The sequence below is a fragment of the Oncorhynchus keta genome, chromosome 28 (assembly GCF_023373465.1).
Source record: "Oncorhynchus keta strain PuntledgeMale-10-30-2019 chromosome 28, Oket_V2, whole genome shotgun sequence".
NCBI lineage: Eukaryota > Metazoa > Chordata > Actinopteri > Salmoniformes > Salmonidae > Oncorhynchus > Oncorhynchus keta.
The window spans coordinates 44,805,835-44,832,054 of NC_068448.1; the positions used below are offsets into that span (position 1 = coordinate 44,805,835).

Consider the following 26,220-nt stretch of genomic DNA (forward strand, 5'->3'; position numbering starts at 1 on the left):
CTGGCCCCTTTGCAGAAAAACAGCCCCAAAACATGATGTTTCCACCCTCATGCTTCACAGTAGGTATGGTGTTCTTTGGATGCAACTCAGCATTCTTTGTCCTCCAAACACGACGAGTTGAGTTTTTACCAAAAGGTTATATTTTGGTTTCATCTGACCATATGACATTCTCCCAATCTTATTTTGGATCATCCAAATGCTCTCTAGCAAACTTCAGACGGGCCTGGACATGTACTGGTTTAAGCAGGGGAACACGTCTGGCACTGCAGGATTTGAGTCCCTGGCGGCATAGTGTGTTACTGATGGTAGGCTTTGTTACTTTGGTCCCAGCTCTCTGCAGGTCATTCACTAGGACCCCCGTGTGTTTCTGGGACTTTTGCTCACCGTTCTTGTGATCATTTTGACCCCACGGGGTGAGATCTTGCGTGGAGCCCCAGATCGAGGGAGATTATCAGTGGTCTTGTATGTCTTCCATTTCCTAATAATTGCTCCCACAGTTGAATTCTTTAAACCAAGCTGCTTACCTATTGCAGATTCAGTCTTCCCAGCCTGGTGCAGGTCTACAATTTTGTTTCTGGTGTCCTTTGACAGCTCTTTGGTCTTGGCCATAGTGGAGTTTGGAGTGTGACTGTTTGAGGTTGTGGACAGGTGTCTTTTATACTGATAACAAGTTCAAACAGGTGCCATTAATACAGGTAACGAGTGGAGGACAGAGGAGCCTCTTAAAGAAGAAGTTACAGGTCTGTGAGAGCCAGAAATCTTGCTTGTTTGTCGGTGACCAAATACTTATTTTCCACCATAATGTGCAAATAAATTCATAAAAAATCCTACAATGTGATTTTCTGGATTTTGTTTCTCATTTTGTCTGTCATAGTTGAAGTGTACCTATGATGAAAATTACAGGCCTCATCTTTTTAAGTGGGAGAACTTGCACAATTTGTGGCTGACTAAATACTTTTTTGCCCCACTGTATACATTTTTAAACCTGTATTATTTTGCTAAAATAATTCCAGGTTAGCAGGCAATATTAACCAGGTGAAATTGTGTCACTTCTCTTGCATTCATTGCATGCAGAGTCAGTGTATAGCAACAGTTTGGGCCGCCTAATTTGCCAGAATTTTACGTAATTATGACATAACATTGAAGGTTGTGCAATGTAACAGAAATGTTTAGACTAATGGATGCGGTTCCTAATCGAACGGTTCCATATTTCACTGAAAGAATAAACGTCTTGTTTTCGAGATGATGTTTCCGGATTCTACCATATTAATGACCTACGGCTCGAATTTCTGTGTGTTATTATGTTAGAATTAAGTCTATGACTTGATAGAGCAGTCTGACTGAGCGATGGAAGACACCAGCAGGCTCCTAAGCAATCATTCAAACAGCACTTTCATGTGTTTTGCCAGCAGCTCTTCGTTGTGCTTCAAGCATTACACTGTTTATGACTTCAAGCCTACCAACTCCCGAGATTAGGCTGGTGCAACCGATGTGAAATGGCTAGCTAGTTAGCGGGGTGCGCGCTAATAGCGTTTCAAATGTCACCCGCTCTGAGACTTGAAGTGGTTGTTCCCCTTGCTCTGCAAGGGCCGCAGCTTTTGTGGAGCGATTGGTAAACGCTGCTTCAAGGGTGGCTGTTGCCGATGTGTTCCTAGTTCGAGCCCAGGTAGGGGCGAGGAGAGGGACGGAAGTTATACTGTTACACTGGCAATACTAAAGTGCCTATAAGAACATCCAGTAGTCAAAGGTATATGAAATACAAATGGTATAGAGAAAAATAGTCCTATAATTCCTATAATAACTACAACCTAAAACTTCTTACCTGGGAATATTGAGTTATTTTTTAAAATTTCACTTCACGAATTTGGACTATTTTGTGTATGTCCGTTACATGAAATCAAAATCTATTTAAATTACAGGTTGTAATGCAACAAAATAGGAAAACGCCAAGGGGGATGAATAATGTTGCAAGGCACTGTACCTACCCTTACCACCTGGGGGCGGACCGTCAGGAAGTCCAGGATCAAGTTGCAGAGGGAGGTGTTCAGTCCCAGTATTCTTAGCTTCGTGATGAGCTTTGAGGGAACTATGGTGTTGAACGCTGAGCTGTAGTCAATGAATGGCATTCTCACATACTGTGGCAAGAAAAAGTATGTGAACACTGGAAATACCTGGATTTCTGCATAAATTGGTTATAACAATAGACAAACACTGTCTGCTTAAACTAATAACACACAAACAATTATACGTTTTCATGTCTTTATTGAACACACCTTGTAAACATTCACAGTGCAGGGTGGGAAAAGTATGTGAACCCTTGGATTTAATAACTGGTTGACCCCCCTTTGGTAGTTATAACCTCAACCAAACGTTTTCTGTAGTTGCGGATCAGACCTGCACAACGATCAGCAGGAATTTTGGCAGGCCACCTTGGTGTTCTTGCTTGAAACATGTTGGTATTACCGACTCAGTCAGGAAATGTCAGTGAAGACAATTGCCAGTTGGTCAGCACATGCTCGAAGTGCACGTCCTGGTAATCCGTCTGGCTTGATGAAACAAAACGAACTGGCAACTGACAAATAGAGAACACAGGGATAATGGGTGATACCTGGAGGGGTGGAGACGAGCACAAAGACGGGTGGAACAGATCAGAGTGTGACAAATTCTTGGAATGAATTTCAATCAATCTGATGAGTTGACCCAACTCTAATGAAGATCTAAAGCTTTGGTTGTGGAGAGGAGAGGAGTTTCAGTGAGAATGCACAGAGAGAGTGATGATATCATCTCATGATATGATCAAACACTCGTTAGCACAGGAAGTTTCTCTCTTCTCTTCCCATTATTGCCTTTGGTCACACGCCTCCTTTCCTATGGTTTTCTCTTCTGGTCTCATTTCTTCTCTGTTCTCTCTAACCTTCCATGTCTGTCTGTCTATCTCAAGATGGTTGTCTGTACAGGCCCGCCTGACGCTACAGGGAAGACTCCTCATTTGTTTTAAGAAAATGTTTTTTTGCCCTCTTTCCTCAATCCAATTCCTTCCAAATAAGCCAATTCCTTTCAAGTATGCCTCAAGTGCAAATTGCATTGTAAAGTCATCTCATAAAATGCTTATCTGTGAGAGCGTTTAGTGTAAGATGGGAATGATTGCACGCTATGAGAAATCACCCTAATCTGAGTTGCAGGGTCGCACTTCTCGCCTCTTCGTATGGGTCTATTATGGCAAATGATTATGCTTGTAAGACCGTTATAACACCACTGTAATGTTGTGAATAACTTATTTCATTTCGTGAGAGAGCTGGCGGTCTACTTTATGGCATTGTTTTTCACAGCCCTCGTGGCTCAGTGTTCTCCCCGGAGCTCGGAAAACTTCCTGGTTTATGTCTGCCCTTCCTGTCTGCCCTTCCATGCGGCCCAGTCGTTGTCACAGCCCCAATCAACCAGGCAACGAGTGTCCCGCTAAATCATTATCCCAGAAGCCCTGTCAATCCTCCTCGTCTCTCATTCCTCACTCTAAGTTTCAATATTAAGTTCTGACACCATGGACATGGGTTCTGGGATAATCATGTCCGTGTTGAAAGTGGGGCAGGAGCCTAATATGACGAGCATTGCAGAGCATTCAAACAGGAAGATATTATCCTACTGTGTGAAAGGATGCATCCCACTGTGTGATAGGATGCATCCCACTGTGTGATAGGATGCATACCAAATAGGCCCGCGGATCAATTTCCAACAACAACAAAAACAGTCGGTCTCAACTTCATATTGAGAGTTAGAATAAAAGAATACACAAGGTGCAATTTATACATTTGGTTGTACATCAGCACAACTGACAATCACTCAGTTAGCCCATGTCAGCTAAAAAAAATGTAATTGGTAAGTTAGTCCAGACACCTATCTTGTAGTAATCATGGTCAAATTACCGACCGCGGGGCCCCCATTGATTTTGCTAGTCACTCTCACTCAGATATCATATTTAAAACGCCAAACATTTCTCTCCACCCAATGGCAATATGAGTAGAATTGCTGGAAAGCCATACATTTTTTTTACACACCTCCAAAGAATGGCTAAAATATTGTAGGCCTTCTTAAAAATAAAAAAATGAAATATCACATTTACATAAGTATTCAGGCCCTTTACTCAGTACTTTGTTGAAGCACCTTTGGCAGTGAATACAGCATCGAGTCTTCTTGGGTATGATGCTTCAAGCTTCGCACACCTGTATTTGGGCAGTTTCTCCCATTCTTCTCTGCAGATCCTCTCAAGCTTTGTCAGGATTGATGGGAAGCGTCGCTGCACAGCTATTTTCAGGTCTCTCTAGAGATGTTCGATTGGGTTCAAGTCCGGGCTCTGGCTGGGCCACTCAAGGACATTCAGAGACTTGCCCCGAAGCCACTCCTGCATTGTCTTGGCTGTGTGCTTAGGGTCGTTGTCCTATTGGACGGTGAACCTTCGCCCCAGTCTGAGGTCGTGAGCACACAATCCAGTCTTGGAGCTCTACGGACAATTTCGCCGACCTCATGGCTTGGTTTTTGCTCTGACATGCACTGTCAACTGTGGGACCTTATATAGACAGGTGTGTGCCTTTCCAAATCATGTCCTATCAATTGAATTTACCACAGGTGGACTCCAATCAAGTTGTAGAAACATCTCAAGGATGATCAATGGAAACAGGATGCACCTGAGCTCAATTTAGAGTCTAATTGAAAAGAGTCTGAATACTTATGTAAAAAAGGTATTTCTAAAAACACATTTTCGCTTTGTCATTATGGGGTATTGTGTGTAGATTGAGGAAAATAATTAATTTTATCAATTTTAGAATAAGGCTGTAACGTAACAAAATGTGGAAAAAGTCGAGGGGTCTGAATACTTTCCAAATGCACTGTAAATAATAAAAGGAATGTCAGCTCACTGTTTTGCTTTTCTCAAACTTGATCTTTTAATAAAGCTTTGGTGATAAAGATTGAATCGCCTTTCAGGTTATGTCGACATAGGACTCAATTTACTGTGGATATAGATACTTTTGTATATGTTTCCTCCAGCATCTTCACAAGGCCCTTTGCTGTTGTTCTGGGATTGATTTGCACTTTTCTCACAAAGTACGTTCATCTCTAGGAGATAGAACGCGTCTCCTTCCTCAGCAGTATGATGGCTGAGTGGTCCCATGGTGTTTATACTTGGGTACTATTGTTTGTACAGATGAACGTCGTACCATCAGGCGTTTGGAAATTGGTTCATCTCAAGGATGAACCAGACTTGTGGAGGTCTATAATCTTTTTTTTCTGAGGTCTTGGCTGATTTCTTATGATTTTCCTATGATGTCAAGCAAAGAGGCACTGAGTTTGAAGGTAGGCCTTGAAATACATCCACAGATACACCTCCAATTGACTCAAATGATGTCAACGAGCCTATCAGAAGCTTCTAAACCCATGAAATAATTTTCTGGAATACTCCAAGCTGCTTAAAGGCACAGTCAATTCAGTGTATGTAAACTTCTGACCCATTGGATTTGTGATACAGTGAATTATAAGTTAAATAATCGGTCTTTAAACAATTTTTGGAAAAATTACTTGTAGATGTCACAAAGCACAAAGTAGATGTCCTAACCGACTTGCCAAAACAATAGTTTGTTAACAAGAAATGTGTGGAGTGGTTGAAAAACGAGCTTTAATGACTCCAACCTAAGTGTATGTAAACTTCCGACTTCAACTGTATGTTATATTACAATGAAGTGGCAGCTGTGGAAATTGACATTGTATGGGTGCTGAACGTAGGCTAATTCGAGAAGTCCTGATTCCTTTAAACAGTCTTCATTTTAATGTAACTTTAGGCTACTAACAACAAGAGGGCTTTGTGTTGGAGTTTATTTCTTCCTATTCCAGAAAGGGGTAGGCCTATCTGTTTGACAGACGAAATTGGTCTACTATCCATAGATTATCAGCCAATCCATTCACTCACCATGCACTCCTTAAATGTCTCTGTGTCAGTGAGTGAAGAGCTTGGTGTGTTAAGTTAAAACCAGTGCTCGAATTGAGTGGGTATGTGACGGTATTGTGGCTTTTGTTAAATAAAGTGGCTAAAAGCATATGCCTAGCACTTGTTATCTTGAGATTTAGAGAAAAAAAATGATAGACATGATTATTTAAAATGATTTATAACAACACTTTAGTCTGCAAATGCTTTATGCTGGAAACAACCTGTAAAATGCCAGGGAAAGATGTGACTCCGATGCATATGGGATATCTTTGGTTTGTCTCTATAACATTCAGAGGCTGCTCTTCAGCCTTCTATAGCAAAGGAGACACAAAATCTACTTTGCTTGGGAATTAATGTGATTCTGTCAGTGATTCTGTCACTATCAATTGACGTTCAACATTTCAACAGGCTATTAAACAATATGCTAACTCAAAATCAACCAGGAGCAAGCCAGGTAGCCTAGGATGGAATGAAAATTAATTATTTAGGCTATATTATTATTAATATTATTATAAATTCAAGGCTATAGCCCGCCGTTTCAGAAATACATTGTGAAGCAATCGTGACACACTACAGGCTGGCAGGAGCGCTCAGCATTTAAACAACACATCAACAACATACAGTGCCTTGCGAAAGTATTCGGCCCCCTTGAACTTTGCGACCTTTTGCCACATTTCAGGCTTCAAACATAAAGATATAAAACTGTATTTTTTTGTGAAGAATCAACAACAAGTGGGACACAATCATGAAGTGGAACGACATTTATTGGATATTTCAAACTTTTTTAACAAATCAAAAACTGAAAAATTGGGCGTGCAAAATTATTCAGCCCCCTTAATACTTTGTAGCGCCAGCTTTTGCTGCGATTACAGCTGTAAGTCGCTTGGGGTATGTCTCTATCAGTTTTGCACATCGAGAGACTGACATTTTTTCCCATTCCTCCTTGCAAAACAGCTCGAGCTCAGTGAGGTTGGATGGAGAGCATTTGTGAACAGCAGTTTTCAGTTCTTTCCACAGATTCTCGATTGGATTCAGGTCTGGACTTTGACTTGGCCATTCTAACACCTGGATATGTTTATTTTTGAACCATTCCATTGTAGATTCTGCTTTATGTTTTGGATCATTGTCTTGTTGGAAGACAAATCTCCGTCCCAGTCTCAGGTCTTTTGCAGACTCCATCAGGTTTTCTTCCAGAATGGTCCTGTATTTGGCTCCATCCATCTTCCCATCAATTTTAACCATCTTCCCTGTCCCTGCTGAAGAAAAGCAGGCCCAAACCATGATGCTGCCACCACCATGTTTGACAGTGGGGATGGTGTGTTCAGGGTGATGAGCTGTGTTGCTTTTACGCCAAACATAACGTTTTGCATTGTTGCCAAAAAGTTCAATTTTGGTTTCATCTGACCAGACCACCTTAGAGGGACGGCCAGGTCTTGGTAGATTTGCAGTGGTCTGATACTCCTTCCATTTCAATATTATCGCTTGCACAGTGCTCCTTGGGATGTTTAAAGCTTGGGAAATCTTTTTGTATCCAAATCCGGCTTTAAACTTCTTCACAACAGTATCTCGGACCTGCCTGGTGTGTTCCTTGTTCTTCATGATGCTTTTGGATACAAAAAGATTTTTGTATCCACTTCATGATTGTGTCCCACTTGTTGTTGATTCTTCACAAAAAAATACAGTTTTATATCTTTATGTTTGAAGCCTGAAATGTGGCAAAAGGTCGCAAAGTTCAAGGGGGTCGAATACTTTCGCAAGGCACTGTATAACTATATCAGTGGACGCTGCTGAGGAGAGGACGGCTCATAATAATGGCTGGAATGGAGTCAATTGAATGGTATCAACCACGTGTTTGATACCATTCCATTTACTCCATTCCAGACGTTATTATGAGCCGTCCTCTCCTCAGCAACACTCCACTGAACTATATGTATAGTTAGCAACTAGCCTACTGTACGTTAGATGGAAAATGGTTGTTGAAAAGTGGTTGTGCATAGCTAAAGCCGTCCATCTAATTGAAGTTAACTGCTTTACGTTACCTTGAATTGTGAATTTCTCTGAATGTTGTGCCTCTTGTCGAGATCAGTGGTGTCTTCATAGTACTTTGCCTGGTTGGAAAGATAAAAGAAAATCTCCTCGAGGAATGCCATTGAAGTACAAGCTACATACAAACAGACAGGGGCAATAACAGTTACAGTAGCTTATCTTTAAATATGAATGGATCTGAAGTTAAACTGAATCGAGGTTATTGGAAACTCAATAGTAGACTGTTGGAAGATGATAATTTCAAGATTTTATTATTAAACTTTTATTTAACCAGGAAGGGCTCATTGAGATTTAAAATCTCTTTTTCAAGAGTGTCCTGGCCAAGATAGGCAGCACCAAGTCATTACAAAAATTACAGACAAACAACATGAAAAACTACAAGTGATCTAGTAAAAACCATAGAATTCACAAGAGTATAACAAAATCAAAAACAGCAAATGTAAAAACATTGACAGGTCAGGGAATCAGTCTCAAGATCATTCACCAGTGACTTAAAAATACCAATCGGGACAAGTTCTTCCAGTTTAAAAGTATTTTGTAAGGTGTTCCAAGACGATGGTGCAGAGGACTTAAAAGCCCTTGGAACAGTTAGCAGGATAAGGTCCAGCGAACGAGGAGAGTACCCACCACATTTCTGAACAATAAAAATGCCCAAATAAAAAGGTAGTAAACCTAAAATGGCTTTGTAAATAAAAGTATACCAGTGACTGAGCCTACGAGTGACTTGAATGCCAGCCAACCCTATACAAAGTACAGTGGTGCGTAAGAGTTTTTCAGTTTCAAATCAATCTCAAAGTGCCGTGGTAAAGGGTGTCAATTGATCTCAAACACTGAGCATTCACATAGATGGATGCCAAAGATATTATACAAGACAATTGGAGGAAAGCCCAACTATTTAAGTCTTATGGGAAATATTGGGAATTAATGAAGTATGAAATAAGACAAACGGCCATGAATAGAGGTAAAGAAATGGCTGAACTTAAAAGATTGAGGGAAGATAAACTTGTTAAGGAAATACTTTCTCTAATCTCTATGGAGGACCTTGATGAAGAAGGAAAGGTTCAGTTATTCTCTTTACAACTACAAATGGAGCCAATGTATGAAGAGAGAGCAAAAGGGGCATTTGTAAGATCAAGAAGGAGATGGTTGGAGGAAGGTGAAAAAAAATACAAATTAAATGTACATCTATTCATAAGCTTAATATAAATGGCAGAGAAAATGAAAACCCCAAAGATATTTAAAAATATGTTTCAGAATTCTATTGTAACCTTTATACCAGTAATGCCTGTCCTACATATCTGCCTTTCTAGACTCAGTCAAAGACTATGCAAAAGTCCTAGATGAAGACTTCCATGAAATTATTTATATTAATGAAATAAAAAAATGTATCAGCAAGTTAAAGAGAACACATATCCAGGGAATGATGGCATTTATTAGTGAATTCCATAAATATTTTCAGGAGGATATTATTGAATTTATATTTAATGTTTTTAAGGAGGCAATTGATTTAGGGGTCCTGCCTGTTTCTATGACACAAGGCCTCATTTCTGCTACTTGCATCCATCTTTGCAGAAAGACTTATGGGGGAGGGCAGACACATATGTAATTATATTATACTAGTATTGGACTTTAGACTACAATGAGCACATTATGGAAGATAGCTTCATTTTATTTGTAGACTTTTACAAGGCATTTGATACCGTTTTTGAGACTCTTCGATTTTTTGGGGGTTTTGGTCAATATTTTCAAAGTGTAATTAAGACACTTTATAATAACAGTAACAGCTCTGTTAAATTATCCCATGTAATTTCAGAGATTCCACAAGGATGCCCAATTTCTCCTTTCTTATTTTTATTGGTCACACAAGTTATGGCACTTCATATAAATAAGGATAGTTTTAGGGGTATTCAGATACAAGACAAAGAGAGAAAATGGCTGACGACACCACCATTTTTTTTAGGAAGGAAAGCTAGGAAAGCTATTGAGTGTATTAATGCCTTCTCACGTGTATCAGGTTAATCTCTGAATATTAGGAAATGTGAATTATTTGCATTGAAAAGACGTGACTTAAACTCAGTATGTAATATCCCTGTAAAAAATATGATCGCATTTCTTGGTATTAAAGTTAGTAAAGATCAGAAAGAAAGGGCAAACTTACATTTCTCTCCTATTGTAGAGAACATTTGAAAGAGATTAAACTCCTGGTTATTAAGAGATCTTTCTTTATCTGGACGTGTACTATTGTCAAGATCTGAAGATCTGTCCAGATGAGTTTATACAACCCTTGCCTTGGATGTTCCTCTGTCAGTAACTAAATCGGTTGATACTAAATTATTTAACTTCATATGGAGGAATATACCTCATTATTTAAGAAAAGCGGTAATATGTAGCGCCCAAAGCGAGGGAGGGTTGAACGCTCTAGATTGTAAAACCTCTAATATTTTAGATTAAGTGGATACAGTACTATTGAAGAAATAAGAATTGCATTTGGAATATTATCCCTAATTTAATATTCCAACAGATTGGTGGTCTAGAACTCCTACTCAAATGCAACTTTGATATGGGTAAAATCCCTATTAAGCTTGCAAACGTTCATAAACAAGTACTTCTAACTTGGAACCTCATGTACAAGCACAATTTGTCCCCACATAGGTATACAATCTAAAGACATAAAATACAAAAACAAGTCTTTATTTTTCCAGAACTGGTTTGACAACAACATTATTTGGGCTAAACAATTATTGAATAATGATCATCCAGAACAACTGTATGATCATCCAGAATGTATGAGAACAATGTTACATTCACTCCTGAGGAGTATCAAATTGTTGTTTAGAGCTGTCCCTAAAGGTGCTGTTCTTCTTTTAGGAGAATATAACAATAGTCCAAGTGCAACTGTTGATGATTTTGTAGCCTCAATATAATTAGAAGGAATTTACATTTTGAACTATAAATATAATAACATCTATATAAGGGAAATGTCAATATGTTACTATTCCCTCTGCTGAAATGTACTGGAATGTAGTGAACTGGAACAAAGTTTCCTTGTTTGTCTGGTAAATATTGTATTGAAGGTGAAAGAAGTATCATACAAACTCATTTGTAGAATCTACCCTGTAAAGTCCTTTTATTATACACAGATTTAAAATAGCTACTGATAACAAATGTGTAATATGTGGTTGTGACCATTTATTTTGGGACTGTTCTGATGTCAGAAGATTTTGGAGTGAGTTAGAAGATTCTATTTGAAAAGAAACAACTATTAATGTTAATCTGAGAGGAGAGACTCTGATATTATGTTTTATTTTGATCCAAATGATATGGACCCTGATTTAACTTTCATTGTTCATTTGTTTATCTTTCATAGAAGATTCTTTATCCACAAAATGATGTGGGCAGAGAACAAACCCCTTTTCACATTATTTAAGATAGAATTTAAATATTATTTTGAAATGATCAGTAAAATGTAAAAAGCAATACGCACCATAAAAGTATTTAACAGGCTGTTAGGTTTATGTACTCATGTTTGTATATTTCTGCCTTTTTTGTATTTGTTGTGTTCAAAATAAAATAAAACAATTAAGTTACAGTAGCTTGCTTGCTAATTAACGTTAGCTAAATAAAACTATCTAGCTAGATGGCTAGCTGACTAGGCAGACTGAGGTATATAAGTAACGTTACAGTAGTTACCAACGTCAATCTATAAAAACAGTTATTTATTCCTATCTAACAATATGTACTTAAGACAAATACATGGTAAAGAAAGTGTTCTGTTTTCGGTCCTCTGAAGCAGTAGGTATTCAGCAGGTTGTCACGGTCAAAAACACCTTCCTTGAAGAGCAATTCGGAGGTAATAGCGAACGTTTATGCAGTGAAATAGAACTTCCTCCTTCCTTCGCGACCGCTGCGAGGTAAAATAGAGCCAGGCAACTAGCATAGCAACGGACCCTTTGGTACATTACGTAATCCGGTCAGAATATCGCAAATTCTAGAAACAGCCCTAGCAACAGAAGCTAGAACTCATCGAATCCCATTGTGACGTAGAGGGGGACAGTATTTGGCCGGTGGACAGTATTTGGCCGGTGGACAGTATTTGGCCGGTGGACAGTATTTGGCCGGTGGACACTATTTGGCCGGTGGACACTATTTTGGCCGGTGGACACTTTGGCATGACAACCCTCCAAAAGGCTGACTGCATTTGTGGATATGGATGTGGGTACGCAGACCCGCTATCTACTGTGACCCCTCATGATGAGTTCAGATTTTTTGTGGCAATCCCTGCCCTACATAGTGCAACACTTTTGGGACCCATATGGCTCTGGTCAAAAGTAGTGAACTATGTAAGGAATAGAGTACGATTTGGGACACAGCCATAGACTCTTCTCTCTTTGTCTCATATCTCAGGGCACATCTGTACCGCGTGCACATTTATGTCTGTGTGTGTGTTGTTTGGGTGTTGTGAAATTTGAGATAGAAGCTCATTGGTATTCTGATCGATGCTGTAGACAGCCTTCCCACATCCTGTGTAGATTTGTGGACGATCCCATTGAGTTAGCATCTGCCTGCCTTAACACAGTCCATAGAGGACTGCACGGTGAGAGCCTCCTTAATCTAAGGTGATGATTTAGGGAGGATAAACTGTGCTGTGATCTGTGCCTAAGGGCAACTTCTACCCCCTGAGTGTGTGTTTTGCTGGGGTACCTGAAATGCAGACTGAGAAGCTAGAGGAGGGTTCTGCATACCTAGGTGGGACAACCACATCACAGGCATAGAAAGTATATTTTTCCCAAATAATGGATCTATCATCAGTAGAGTCAGAGCTAGAAGGGGGGGGGGGGGGTGCAGGGTCAAGTGCAAGTGGTGCAGGTAGGAGGATTATTTAAGATACTGTTTGAAGGTAGAGTTTCAGATGTTAAAGGAAAATGGACAGGGGCTCTACTGTCCTAGCTTCATGGGGAAGCTGGCTCCACCATTGGGGTGCCAGGACAGAGAAGAGCTCGGACTGGGCTGAGCGTGATCTGCCTTTCCGTAGGCGTGGGAGGGCCAAGAGACCAGAGGTGGCAGAACGGAGTGTTCGGGCTGGGGTGTAGGGTTTGAGCATAACCTAAAGGTAGGGAGGGGCAGTTCCTCTTGCTGTTCCGTAGGTAAGCACCATGGTCTTGTAGTGGATGCGAGCTCCGACATGAAGCCAATGGAGGCTGTGGAGGAGCGGGGTGACATGAGAGGTTGAAAACCAGGCGGGCTGCAGCGTTCTGTTTAAGTTGCAGGGGTTTGATTGCACAAGCGGGTAGCCCAGCCAACAGTGAGTTGCAGTTGTCCAGACGGGAGAGGACAAATGCCTGGATTAGGACCTGCCCCGCTTCCTGTGTGAGGTAGGGTCGTACTCTACGGATGTTGTAGAGCTGCTCTCTACTACACACACTAAGTTGATTCTCTGCTATGATTGGTGTGGTGGATATAGGATGTAGTAGTGTAGGCTACATCTCATTACTATTACCCCACTGCAGTAGTTGGTAGTATTGGTCGTTTAAGTAAATACTGACCAATGAGGTTATAGCTGAATGTTGAGGATTTGATCATTTTCACCATTATGATGCTTTAATTTCACTAGGTCTCAAACTCAAAGCCACTGGGCGGCCAATTTGGCTTTCTGTGGCCCTGGCATTGACTCTAATACTGAGTGATGTGAAAGGGACAGAGAGATGGGGCAAAAGTTCTTAGATCAAGTGCACAAGACACAGCAGCCAGCCTTATGATCTACTAATGTCCCATTTCCCATCCATGTCATCAATAGAGCACTTATACATGAATGTCACTCACTTCTTATGCATTCCAAACAGCCTTTAACTCAGTAAGTTTACTGCATAAATTGCCCTTCCCCATGATAAATCTCTTGGCTGGGTTAATTGAAAAAAGGTTTTGGCTGATATAACAGAAATAAATCAGGATCTAATTTAACAGTAATATTGACCTCATCCTTGTTTTTCTCCATCCCAGAATAGTGAGTGGAATGATCAGGTGGGTGTCAGAGATAGTGAGCGAAGCTAACAGGTTGAATCAACGTGGAAAACTGACTGGATTTGCAAAACCCAACTTTTAACCTAAATCCAATGACATGGTGACCTTTTTCTGTTGAATTCGCATTAGTTGACAACTCAACCAAATGTAAATAAAAACTACATGTTGAACTGACGTCTGTACCCAGTGGGTTTGGTGTTGACAAGCCCTTTCAATGAAATGTACTGGCAACCTTAAAGCTGTAATCCATAGTAGTGAAACTGCCATGTTCGTTTGCAATATTACAACAACAAAGACGTTACTTCAAACAACGAACACTGTTCAATCGTGGTTTCATCAGACCAGAGAATCTTGTTTCTCATGGTCTGAGAGTCCTTTAGGTGACCTTGGGGCAAACTCCAAGCGGGCTGTCATGTGCATTTTTACTGAGGACTGGCTTCCGTCTGGCCACTCTACCATAAAGTCCTGATTGGTGGAGTGCTGCGGAAATGGTTGTTCTTCTGGAAGGTTCTGTCAGAGTGATCATCGGGTGCTGGTCACCTCGCTGACGAAGGCCCTTCTCCTCCGATTGCTCAGTTTGCACAGCGGGCCTTGGTGGTTCCCAGCTTCTTCCATTTAAGAATGATGGAGACCACTCTGTTCTTGGGGACCTTCAATGCTGCAGAAATGTTTTGGTACCCTTCCCTAGATCTGTGCCTTAACACAATCCTGTCTCGGAGCTCTACGGACAATTCCTTAGACCTCATGGCTTGGTTTTTGCTCTGACATGCACTGTCAACTATGGGACCTTATATAGACAGGTATTTGCCTGTCTATATAAGGTCCCACAGTTGAGGTATTGTGTGCAGTGGTGGAAAATGTACTCAATTGTCATATTTGAGTAAAAGTAAAGATACCTTAGTAGAAAATTACTCAAGTGAAAGTGAAAGTCACCCAGTCAAGTACTACTCGAGTAAATGTTTAAAAATATTTGGTTTTAAATACTTAAGTATCAATAGTAAAACTAAAAGTATAAATCATTTTAACTTCCTTATATTAAAGAAACCAGATGGCACAATTTTCTTTATTATTTTTACGGATAGCCAGGAGCACTCCAACATGCAGACATAATTTAAAAATGAAGCATTTGTGTTTAGTGGGTCCGCCAGATCAGAGGCAGTAGGGATGATCAGGGATGTTCTCTTGATAAGTGTGTGAATTGGACGATTTTCCTGTCAAAATGTAACGAGTACTTTTGGGTGTCAGGGAAAATGTATGGAGTAAAAAGTACATTATTTTCATTAGGAATGTAGTGAAGTTAAAGTTGCCATGAATATAAATAGTAAAGTACATACCCCATACAGATACTTCACTACTTTACACCACCGATTGTGTATATATTGATGAGGGGGAAAAAATTATTTAATACATTTTAGAATAAGGCTGTAATGTAACAACATTTGGAAAAAGTCACGTGGTCTGAATACTTTCCGAATACACTGTATATCTCACTAGGTCAGGATATTTAAGCCTCCATATATCCACTAGTTCCCATCTATGTGCCTGCCCACCCACACGCACGTTTGGGGAGCTATTTTATTCCATTCTGTACTGTGTATTGTGTGTATTAGGTTCATGCCTCACGGTACCTCCTTGCATTACATCAACAGCATTATATTGTTGTGTACACACTCAGAGGGCATTGGAGGCCAAGAGTGTTGCTTAGTTAGGACACCTAGTCAGTCTTTACAGGGAGGCTTAGGGGCAGGAAACTGGCTATACAGGATGATGGGCTCCCTCATTCCCCCAATGAACCCCTAGAGCTAGCCTGTGTCTGGGGCTGCATCCCGTTCCCTACATAGTGCAGTACTATGAGTCATTGCGAGTGTCTGTCTTATTGTAACGTATACACTGGGAGTCTAATAATAAATGGACCATCGAACAACATAACAAACACAAGTCGCGTATAGACATGAAACACATACACAATACTGACTGGGGAAGGAACCTAAGAGTGCCAGATATAGGGGAGGTAATACGTGAGGTAATGGAGTCCAGGTGTGCCTCATGATGACGTGCAGGTGTGTGTAATGATTGATGGCAGGTGTGCGTAATGATGGAACCCAGGACTGGTGGTTACCGTTGACGTCGAACGCCAGAGGGTGGAGGAGCGGGAGTAGACGTGACACTTATGAGCAGCAGCAGTAGCTCTAATCTAATGTCACTGCCAGACCAGGAGTGGGTGACTCACTGCCAGAAAAAAAGAAACATAACCTTTGATGAAAATGACGAGTTGAGCTGGAGATATACTGTAGCTTGAGATTCCTTCTCGTTGACCTTAGTATTTACTAACCCTCCGCACTGTGTGTAGTCACCAGTAGGCATACTTACATTCACATTACTGTATGGAACACTCACATAATTCAATTCAATTCAATAGATCTTTATTGCCCGAGAAGGGAAATTGAACACACTGCTATAAGAAAAGGAGGAGGGAGGGAGAGTGGGAGTTTGAGCTTCTAGAGACTATTGAAGAGAATCTGCATGAATCCGTATCTATATCATACCAGATAATCTGTGTTTGTGTGTGAGTGCATGCGTGTACATGTGCTTCTCAAGAGAGATTAGATGACTCTCAACCACACAGCCTACCACACAAGTAATGAAAAACTTCACAAAATATTGACTATTCACCGGACTGACAACGAACATCATGAAACATGTTTTGATGCTACCAAACTTAAAATGTGTTTTGCCTCCTTTAAGATTTTATGAGCTACTCAATAAAACATGATGATCAGCGGGTTGCCAGATGCATATTAATAAGTGTGTTTATTGCAGATGAGGAGGACCAGTGTGCGAGCGAGCGTGGGTGCATGTATGGGCGTGTGCAGAGTTGCGTGTGTGTGTGTCTGCGGAGTGTATTGCTGGAGCATGTGTTAGTATGTACAACGGATGTAGACTCTGTTGCCATTTTGTTGGTCAGTGGAGCCATTCACTATTTGAAGGCAACTCCTATTGTAGAATTAGAATGGTTCACATTCTAATCATTCTATAGTTCCAACTCAGCAATCTATTCTTCAGGCAGTCTGTCACTCAGTAGCCCCGTTTATACCTGGTTCTAACATGCTGCTTTTCCCGACCGACCGAGGGCCGGGTTGCCAGGTAGTGTTGTGATAGTGGGGGTTAGACACTGATTGAGTGTGTGATTGAGGCCAGACTACTGCATGACAAACAGTGTTGCACACTATCACACTCCTGAAGTACAATGCTCAGGAACATTTACATTTTACATTTAAGTCATTTAGCAGACGCTCTTATCCAGAGCGACTTACAAATTGGTGCATTCACCTTATGACATCCAGTGGAACAGCCACTTTATAATAGTGCATCTAAATCTTTTAAGGGGGGGGGGTGAGAAGGATTACTTTATCCTGTCCTAGGTATTCCTTAAAGAGGTGGGGTTTCAGGTGTCTCCGGAAGGTGGTGATTGACTCCGCTGTCCTGGCGTCGTGAGGGAGTGTGTTCCACCATTGGGGAGCCAGAGCAGCGAACAGTTTTGACTGGGCTGAGCGGGAACTGTACTTCCTCAGTGGTAGGGAGGCGAGCAGGCCAGAGGTGGATGAACGCAGTGCCCTTGTTTGGGTGTAGGGCCTGATCAGAGCCTGGAGGTACTGAGGTGCCGTTCCCCTCACAGCTCCGTAGGCAAGCACCATGGTCTTGTAGCGGATGCAAGCTTCAACTGGAAGCCAGTGGAGAGAGCGGAGGAGCGGGGTGACGTGAGAGAACTTGGGAAGGTTGAACACCAGACGGGCTGCGGCGTTCTGGATGAGTTGTAGGGGTTTAATGGCACAGGCAGGGAGCCCAGCCAACAGCGAGTTGCAGTAATCCAGACGGGAGATGACAAGTGCCTGGATTAGGACCTGCGCCGCTTCCTGTGTGAGGCAGGGTCGTACTCTGCGGATGTTGTAGAGCATGAACCTACAGGAACGGGCCACCGCCTTGATGTTAGTTGAGAACGACAGGGTGTTGTCCAGGATCACGCCAAGGTTCTTAGCGCTTTGGGAGGAGGACACAATGGAGTTGTCAACCGTGATGGCGAGATCATGGAACGGGCAGTCCTTCCCGGGAGGAAGAGCAGCTCCGTCTTGCCGAGGTTCAGCTTGAGGTGGTGATCCGTCATCCACACTGATATGTCTGCCAGACATGCAGAGATGCGATTCGCCACCTGGTCATCAGAAGGGGGAAAGGAGAAGATTAATTGTGTGTCGTCTGCATAGCAATGATAGGAGAGACCATGTGAGGTTATGACAGAGCCAAGTGACTTGGTGTATAGCGAGAATAGGAGAGGGCCTAGAACAGAGCCCTGGGGTACACCAGTGGTGAGAGCGCGTGGTGAGGGGACAGATTCTCGCCACGCCACCTGGTAGGAGCGACCTGTCAGGTAGGACGCAATCCAAGCGTGGGCCGCGCCGGAGATGCCCAACTCGGAGAGGGTGGAGAGGAGGATCTGATGGTTCACAGTATCGAAGGCAGGAACAACTGCTACTGTTAGTCTATAGCAGCAACATAGTAGCTATGGTTTACTAACAGCCCCCACAATGGACAACATAATATAGTAATCAATTCTACTCTGCGTGGATGGAACCATAGATAGCCTATATGTGACTGAGAGACATGTATATATGTATTAGTATGTTTGTGCATGTTGGAGGATGGAATACAGTAATAATGTGTTGAGGAGACCGGGGGGGCAACGTACCACCACCAGAGATCAACAATGGGCCAAAATATGAGGCAAATATTCCTGGGGTGGGTCAGATTATTTCTGTGAGACTATGGTCTCCCTGCCTTATGACCATCTCTCTGAGACCACCATTCATAAATCAAACTATCCTGTCTGTGTTATCCCCCAGTCATGGGTCACTCTGGAGTGTCTGGATGAGGCTCCTCTATGCATTAGAGATGTGACAGGCTTGGTAAATGGAAAGCAGAGAGGAGAGGACACTCTCATACAGTACCTAGCGAGCCAGAGCAGCTGTGTCCTAAATGGCACCCTATTCCCCATGTGCACCACTTTTGAATAGGATGTAATTTAGGACACGCACATATCGGGAGGAATATGATTTATGAGTTGAAGGCTGTGTTTAAATGCCTATTGGATCCCTTAATGGACTGGGGAAATTAGTATATAGAAATGTGTGATCCTGAATACTGGTATATGACTGAGTTAAGATGGGTAATCAGTACAGTGTTTGAGATTGTGGACGTGTGCTGGTGCTGTTTTTTGTGGAATTTCTCCCTCTTTATTACCCTTTGTCCTTATACTCTCTTTTCTTTATCATTCGTATTTTATTTATTTCTATCTTTTCTTTTCTCAATCTGTACATGTACTCTACATGGCCGAAAGTATGTGGACACCCTTTCAAGTTAGTGGATTTGGCTATTTCAACCACACCCGTTGCTGACAGGTGTATAAAATCGAGCACACCGCCGTGCAATCTCCATAGACAAACTTTGGCAATAGAATGGCCCGTACTGAAGAGCTCAGTGACTTTCAACGTGGTACCATCATAGGATTTTCCAAAAAGTCAGGTCGTCAAATGAATTTTTTACCTTTATTTAACTAGGCAAGTCAGTTAAGAACAAATTCTTATTTTCAATGACTGCCTAGGAATAGTGGGTTAACTGCCTGTTCAGGGGCAGAACGACAGATTTGTACCTTGTCAGCTCAGGGATTCGAACTTGCAACCTTTCGGTTACTAGTCCAACGCTCTAACCACTAGGCAACCCTGTATGCCCTGCTAGTGCTGCCCCAGTCAACTGTAATGCTGTTATTGTTAAGTTGAAACATCTGTCCTCGGTTGCACTCACTACTGAATTCCAAACGGTCTCTGGACGCAACGTCAGCTCCCGAAGAACTGTTCTTCGGGAGTTTCATTAACTGGGTTTCCATGGCCGAGCAGCCGCACACAAGCCTAAGATCACCAATGCGCAATGCCAAGCGCTAGCTGAGTGGTGTAAAGCTCGCCACCAATGGACTTTGGAGCAGTGGAAACTCGTTCTCTGGAGTGATGAATCACGCTTCTCTATCTAGCAGTCCAATGGACAAATCTGGGTTTGGGGGATGTCAGTAGAACGCTACCTGCCCCAATGTATAGTGCCAACTGTAAAGTTTGGTGCAGGAGGAATAATGGTCTGGGGCTGTTTTTCTGGTCTGGGGCTGGTTCTGGCTAGGCCCCTTAGTTCCAGCGAAGGGAAATCTTAACGCTACATACAGCATACAATGACATTCTAGACGATTCTGTGCTTCCAACTTTGTGGCAACATTTTGGGGAAGGCTCTTTCCTGTTTCAGCATGACAATGACCCCATGCACAAAGTGAGGTCCATACAGAAATGGGTTGTCGAGATCGGTGTGGAAGAACTTGACTGTCCTGCCCAGAGCCCTGACCTCAAACCCCATCGAACACTTTTGTGATGAATTGGAACGCCGACTGCGAGCCAGGTCTAATCGCCCAACATCAGTGCCTAACCTTACTAATGCTCTTGTGGCTCAATGGAAGCAAGTCCTCACAGCAATGTTCCAACATCTAGTGGAAAGCCTTCCAAATCAAATCTTATTGGTCACATACACATGGGGGCATGTTTAATACAGACTATTTAAAAAATATGTGAAAATACACATATTATTCAATGGATTATGATTTTTTTTTTAAGCGGAGTTGCAAAAGCGTAGATTTCAGTGGCATAAAGCATCAACTTTGCAGCTGTTTCTGATTAATAAATAATGCCATGCTGGTGGATGGTAACATTCAAATAAAACCCAGCCCTGAAATGAAACCTAGGCTGAAAATAATTTGTACATCATATCAAAGGAAAAGACAAATAAAACTTGGATCACACGGATCCAAGTGGGCACTTCTGACTTGTCACTTCAAGCCCAAATACTGTATATCATACTTTGACTAAAACGATGACTTATTGACTTAAATTGTTGTGCAACATCATGGGTAAGCTCTGGCCATCGTCTTTCTGCTCGATTGAATCCAGCCCACGGTTGTAAGGTTCCTCCAGGACTCATAAACAGCCTATTGCCGCTTCTGGGGATCCGTGTTTGTGCCTCAATATTCCAAGCAGGGAACCTCAGGAGAAAGGGTAGAGCGACCTGCACACACACACACACACTCAGATATGCATACCTACACACAAGCACACACACACATTCTATATAGTAATTATCTCTCTCTGTAGGTGTTCTAGCGATCCTATCTGTGCCAGTGGGAGTGGTGTCCTCTACCCAGGAGCTGTACCCCAGCCGGACCCCCAAGGACCCTGTCTCCATGTCAGCGCCCCACAGCAGCCCCCCTAACCCGCTCCTGCCTCTCCCAGACTGGCAGCAGGAAGACTCCAGCAGCGGGGACCCTTGGTCCCCCCAGGGAGGGGCACTGCCCACAGGCATCATCAAGCCCACCACAGCCCCCAGCTCCTGGGGCTGGCATCTAACCCACCACACCAGCCTGGCACACACTGTGACACCACCCAGTAAAGACAGCCTCATTCATGCTGCAGCTACTTTCAGTCCTAACACTGTGAACTCTGTGAGAGTAAACCAAGACCCTGGCCCTAGCTCTGTCAGCCCCAGTCCAGTCAAACAGGCCCATTCCCCCAGCTCTGGTGCTCTCAACCCAGGCCACAGCTCCAATTCTCTCAGTGCAGACCAGGGCCTCTTGCCCAACTCAGTCAATCAAGCCCATAGCCCAGATACTGTTAATGTTAACCAGGGCAACAGCCCTCCTAGCCCTCCCAGCTCTGCTGGCCCACAGAGTGAGGTAGCTCCAGCTGCAGTGGAGGGGACTCCAGACTCTGGGTCTGCCCTGGCTCCTTCTTTGCCCAGCCCGCTCACAGATAGAGAGCATACTCTGGGCCTGGAGCTTGGTGGTCCACCGGCCCCCACACACACCCAGGAGCCTATGGGGGGGAACGTCAAGGAGCCCACAGACACCAGTCAGCAGGACTTCACCACTGAGCTGCAGCCTTCCTCTCACTCCTCCTCTTCCTCAGAGGATGCTGCTCTAGATCAGACCCTTTGGGAGCATGTTGAAGCCACTCCTGAGCTTTCCCGACCCCACGCCATCACCCTACGGGAGGTGCACCCCCTGGTCAACGAGGACCCCACCCTGGAGCTAAAAACAGATGGCAATGTCACTTTTCATAGCGGCAGTGTGGAGGGCATCCCTGGCAAGGACCCTTCCTCCCAGTGGAACAGCTCATCCGCTACGGAGCCCCCCTCCACGGCCAGTGGGAACTTTCTGAACCGACTGGTCCCCGCCACCACTGCAGACCCCTGGGGTCCTGGTAATGGCTCCAGCCCAGCTCTGGACTCACCGCTGTCCAGCGCCACCATCTGCCTGAGCAAGATGGACATTGTGTGGATCGTGTTGGCCATCAGTGTGCCTGTGTCCTCATGCTGTGAGTATCAAATCAAAACCTGATGAATGCTTTGATGCCGAAATATGTTTTTTTGTTGATAACAAAGCCCTTTATATCAAATGTCCATTCCCCTCTATAGGGATGAATATATATTGTACAATTTAAGTATAAACTCAAAGCCTCTTAGAGAAAACCATATCAAAGGAAATTGTGTTTGAGTCAGTAGGAGACTGACCACCACTTTTAGGAGGCTGAGATCACGTTTATACCACCCAACCTGTCCACTGAGACAATGTGACAATGTGACAATGTAATGCAAGAGCTGGACTGAGGTTCTATCATTTTAGAGGCTGTACTGACTTTGCCTTTCCCTCCTTCCCCACCTTCCTCCATCCTCCCTCCTCCCTCGCTTCCTCTCCCCCTCCAGCTGTCCTGCTGACCGTGTGCTGTATGAGGAGGAAGAAGAAGTCTTCAAATCAGGAGAACAACCTGAGCTACTGGAACAATGCCATCACCATGGACTACTTCAACAGGCACGCGGTGGAGCTGCCCCGGGAAATCACATCCCTTGACAATGCTGAGGTACACACAGTCCTGAGACTGGTCTAATAATAAAAGTGGCAGTCAAAGAGGACTTCCTGTAGGATATGAGAAATGTTACACTTGAGGGGAAGGGCCTGTATATAATGGTATTGCTAAATTACAGCCCTGGGTCTGGCACTCAATTGCTTTAGAGTGGACTTATTATTTAAGTGAAAGGGCCTATATGTAATGTTGTTGTGAAGCCTTGATTCAGCATGGTATAATGGGCATTTAGTCCAATTGATATAAGCTGTGTGATGGCATGGGTTAGAGTTGAATGAATATGGAACCTATATTCATACAGGCATTACAATGTTGGGCTCCTCTAAATTAGGCTCCTCAACTTGACATGAATTCAGTGATGATACAGAAAATTTAAATCAGCGAGCCAAGTGTTGTTGCCAAAAATTTGCACACATCTACTTATTCCAAGTTTTTATTTTATGTTCTACATTTTAGAATAATAGTTAAGATATCAAAACTATAAAATAACGCTTATGGAATCATGTAGTAACCAAAAAAAGTGTTAAACAAATCCAAATATATTTTATGTTTGAGATTCTTCAAAGTTGCCACCGTTTGCCTTGATGAAAGCTTTGCACACTCTTGGCATTCTCTCAACCAGCTTCATGAGGTATTCACCTGGAATGCATTTAAATTAAAATGTGGACTTGTTAAAAGTTCATTTGTGGAATTTATTTCCTTCTTGATGCGTTTGTGCCAATCAGTTGTGTTGTGACAAAGTAGGGGTGGTATACAGAAGATTTATTTATTAAAAGACCAAGTCCATATTATTGCAAGAACAGTTCAAATAAGCAAAGAGAAACAACAGTCCATCAATCCAGAAAATTGCAGTCACAAAAACCAACAAGCGCTATGATGAAACTGGCTCTCATGAGGACTGCCACAGGAAAGGAAGACCCAGAGTTACCTCTGCTGCAGAGGATGAATTTATTAGAGTTACCAGCCTCAGAAATTGCAGCCCAAATAAATGCTTCACAGAGTTCAAGTAACAAACACATCTCAACATCAACTATTCAGAGGAGATTGTGTGAATCAGGGCTTTATGGTCAAAATGCTGCAAAGAAACCACTACTAAAGGACACCAATATAAATAAGAGACTTGCTTGGGCCAAGAAACATGAGCAATGGACATCTTTGTGAGACGCAGAGTAGGTGAACGGATAATCTCTGCATGTGTGGTTCCCACCGTGAAGCATGGAGGTGATGGTGTGGGGTGCTTTGCTGGTGACACTATTAGTGATTTATTTAGAATTCAAGGCACACTTAACCAGCATGGCTACCACAGCATTCTGCAGCGATATGCCATCCCTTCTGGTTTGCACTTAGTGGGGCTATCATTTGTTTTTCAATAGGACAATGACCCAAAACACACCTCCAGGCTGTGTAAGGACTATTTGATCAAGGATAGTGATGGAGTGCTGCATCAGATGACCTGGACTCCACAATCACGCGACCTCAACCCAATTGAGAAGGTTTGGGATGAATTGGGCTGCAGAGTGATGGAAAAGCAGCCAACAAGTGCTCAGCATATGTGGGAACTCCTTCAAGAATGTTGGAAAAGCATTCCTCATAAAGCCGGTTAAGATAATGCCAAGAGTGTGCAAAGCTGCCATCAAGGCAAAGGGTGTCTACTTCTAAAATAGATTTTGATTTGTTTAACAATTTGAGGTTACTACATGATTCCATGTGTTATTTCATAGTTTTGATGTCTTCACTATTATTCTGCAATGTAGAAAATAGTATAAATTTAAAAAAGAACTTGAATGAGTTGGTGTGTCCAAACTTTTGACAGGTGCTGTATGTATCTGTACTATAGTGCCATTTGCTGTAAGATTAATGGTGAAGCTAATATGTTCCACTTCAACGAATCATGTTGGTGTAATTTTAGACCTTTAGCTGATCCTCTATTTAGTCCATGACATTTCAGTTCACTCTATTGACGTATTGTTGTTGCTATGAAATCTTACCGGCTCTCTTCTCATCTGCATACTGACCACACCTCTCTTTCTGGTTTGTCCTCTTTGTTTTTGTTCCCTCCATCGCTTTCTCTCTCCTCCGGTGGTGCAGGAGTGGATGCCGAGGTTGGAACATGTTTAGGATGCTCGTGGTGACACACGGGTGTTATGTTGCGTCCCTGTTTTATTCCTCCTCTCACTGAAGCTTTGCCTCATCCCTTCCTCCCTCCATCCATATTGTTCTGTCCTAAAGTGCCTCTAGCTTGTCTGGTGCCGTTACCATAGGGATGAATTGTGAATAGATTTACCTCTATGGCCGTTACAGTCAATATCTATTGCTTATTTTTCCTGAATAGCCTTTCTCCAGTGCAACCTAGAATATCTATATATAATCATTTGTTTATGTTAGGGTTTGGGGTATTTCCAGTTAGAATGTACCTCTCTTTTTGTAGGGCTCATACTTCTGAATCAATGTGTTGGTTTTTTTCAGCTTTTTCTCCACCCCACCCCATGTCTTTTAGCTGAGCAACCACCACTATTTCTCTCTCCCTCTGCTGTGTTGCGTTTTCTGCTGAGTCACCCCTTTCTTTCTTTTCTCTGTCATGGAGCCTGTTCAACTCTCGTCTCTCCTTCCCTCTATTTTTATCTCTGTGTGTTCTCTCTGCTAGCGTAATTATTCAGCCATCTTTTGTACTCATGAGAATGGTTTGTGTCTGCCAAGTCACAAAACACTGCCCTGAATCTCACTAGCCTTTAGAATCAGCTAGTACAGTGCCTTGCGAAAGTATTCGGCCCCCTTGAACTTTGCAACCTTTTTCCACATTTCAGGCTTCAAACATAAAGATATAAAACTGTATTTTTTTTGTGAAGAATCAACAACAAGTGGGACACAATCATGAAGTGGAACGACATTTATTGGATATTTCAAACTTTTTTAACAAATCAAAAACTGAAAAATTGGGCGTGCAAAATTATTCAGCCCCCTTAAGTTAATACTTTGTAGCGCCACCTTTTGCTGCGATTACAGCTGTAAGTCACTTGGGGTATGTCTGTATCAGTTTTGCACATCGAGAGACTGACATTTTTTCCCATTCCTCCTTGCAAAACAGCTCGAGCTCAGTGAGGTTGGATGGAGAGCATTTGTGAACAGCAGTTTTCAGTTCTTTCCACAGATTCTCGATTGGATTCAGGTCTGGACTTTGACTTGGCC

General features: G+C 42.5%; 1 protein-coding gene across 1 annotated transcript in view; it reads left to right on the forward strand.

Moving 5' to 3' along the window:
• Positions 1 to 26,220, forward strand: part of LOC118361468 (transmembrane protein 108-like) — a 107,486-nt gene that overhangs the window by 78,524 nt on the left and 2,742 nt on the right. Inside the window, exons 10-11 of the mRNA XM_052483162.1 lie at positions 21,271 to 22,488; positions 22,877 to 23,031. Of these exons, the coding sequence (XP_052339122.1) occupies positions 21,271 to 22,488; positions 22,877 to 23,031 (1,373 nt within the window). The remainder of the gene's footprint in view (positions 1 to 21,270; positions 22,489 to 22,876; positions 23,032 to 26,220) is intronic.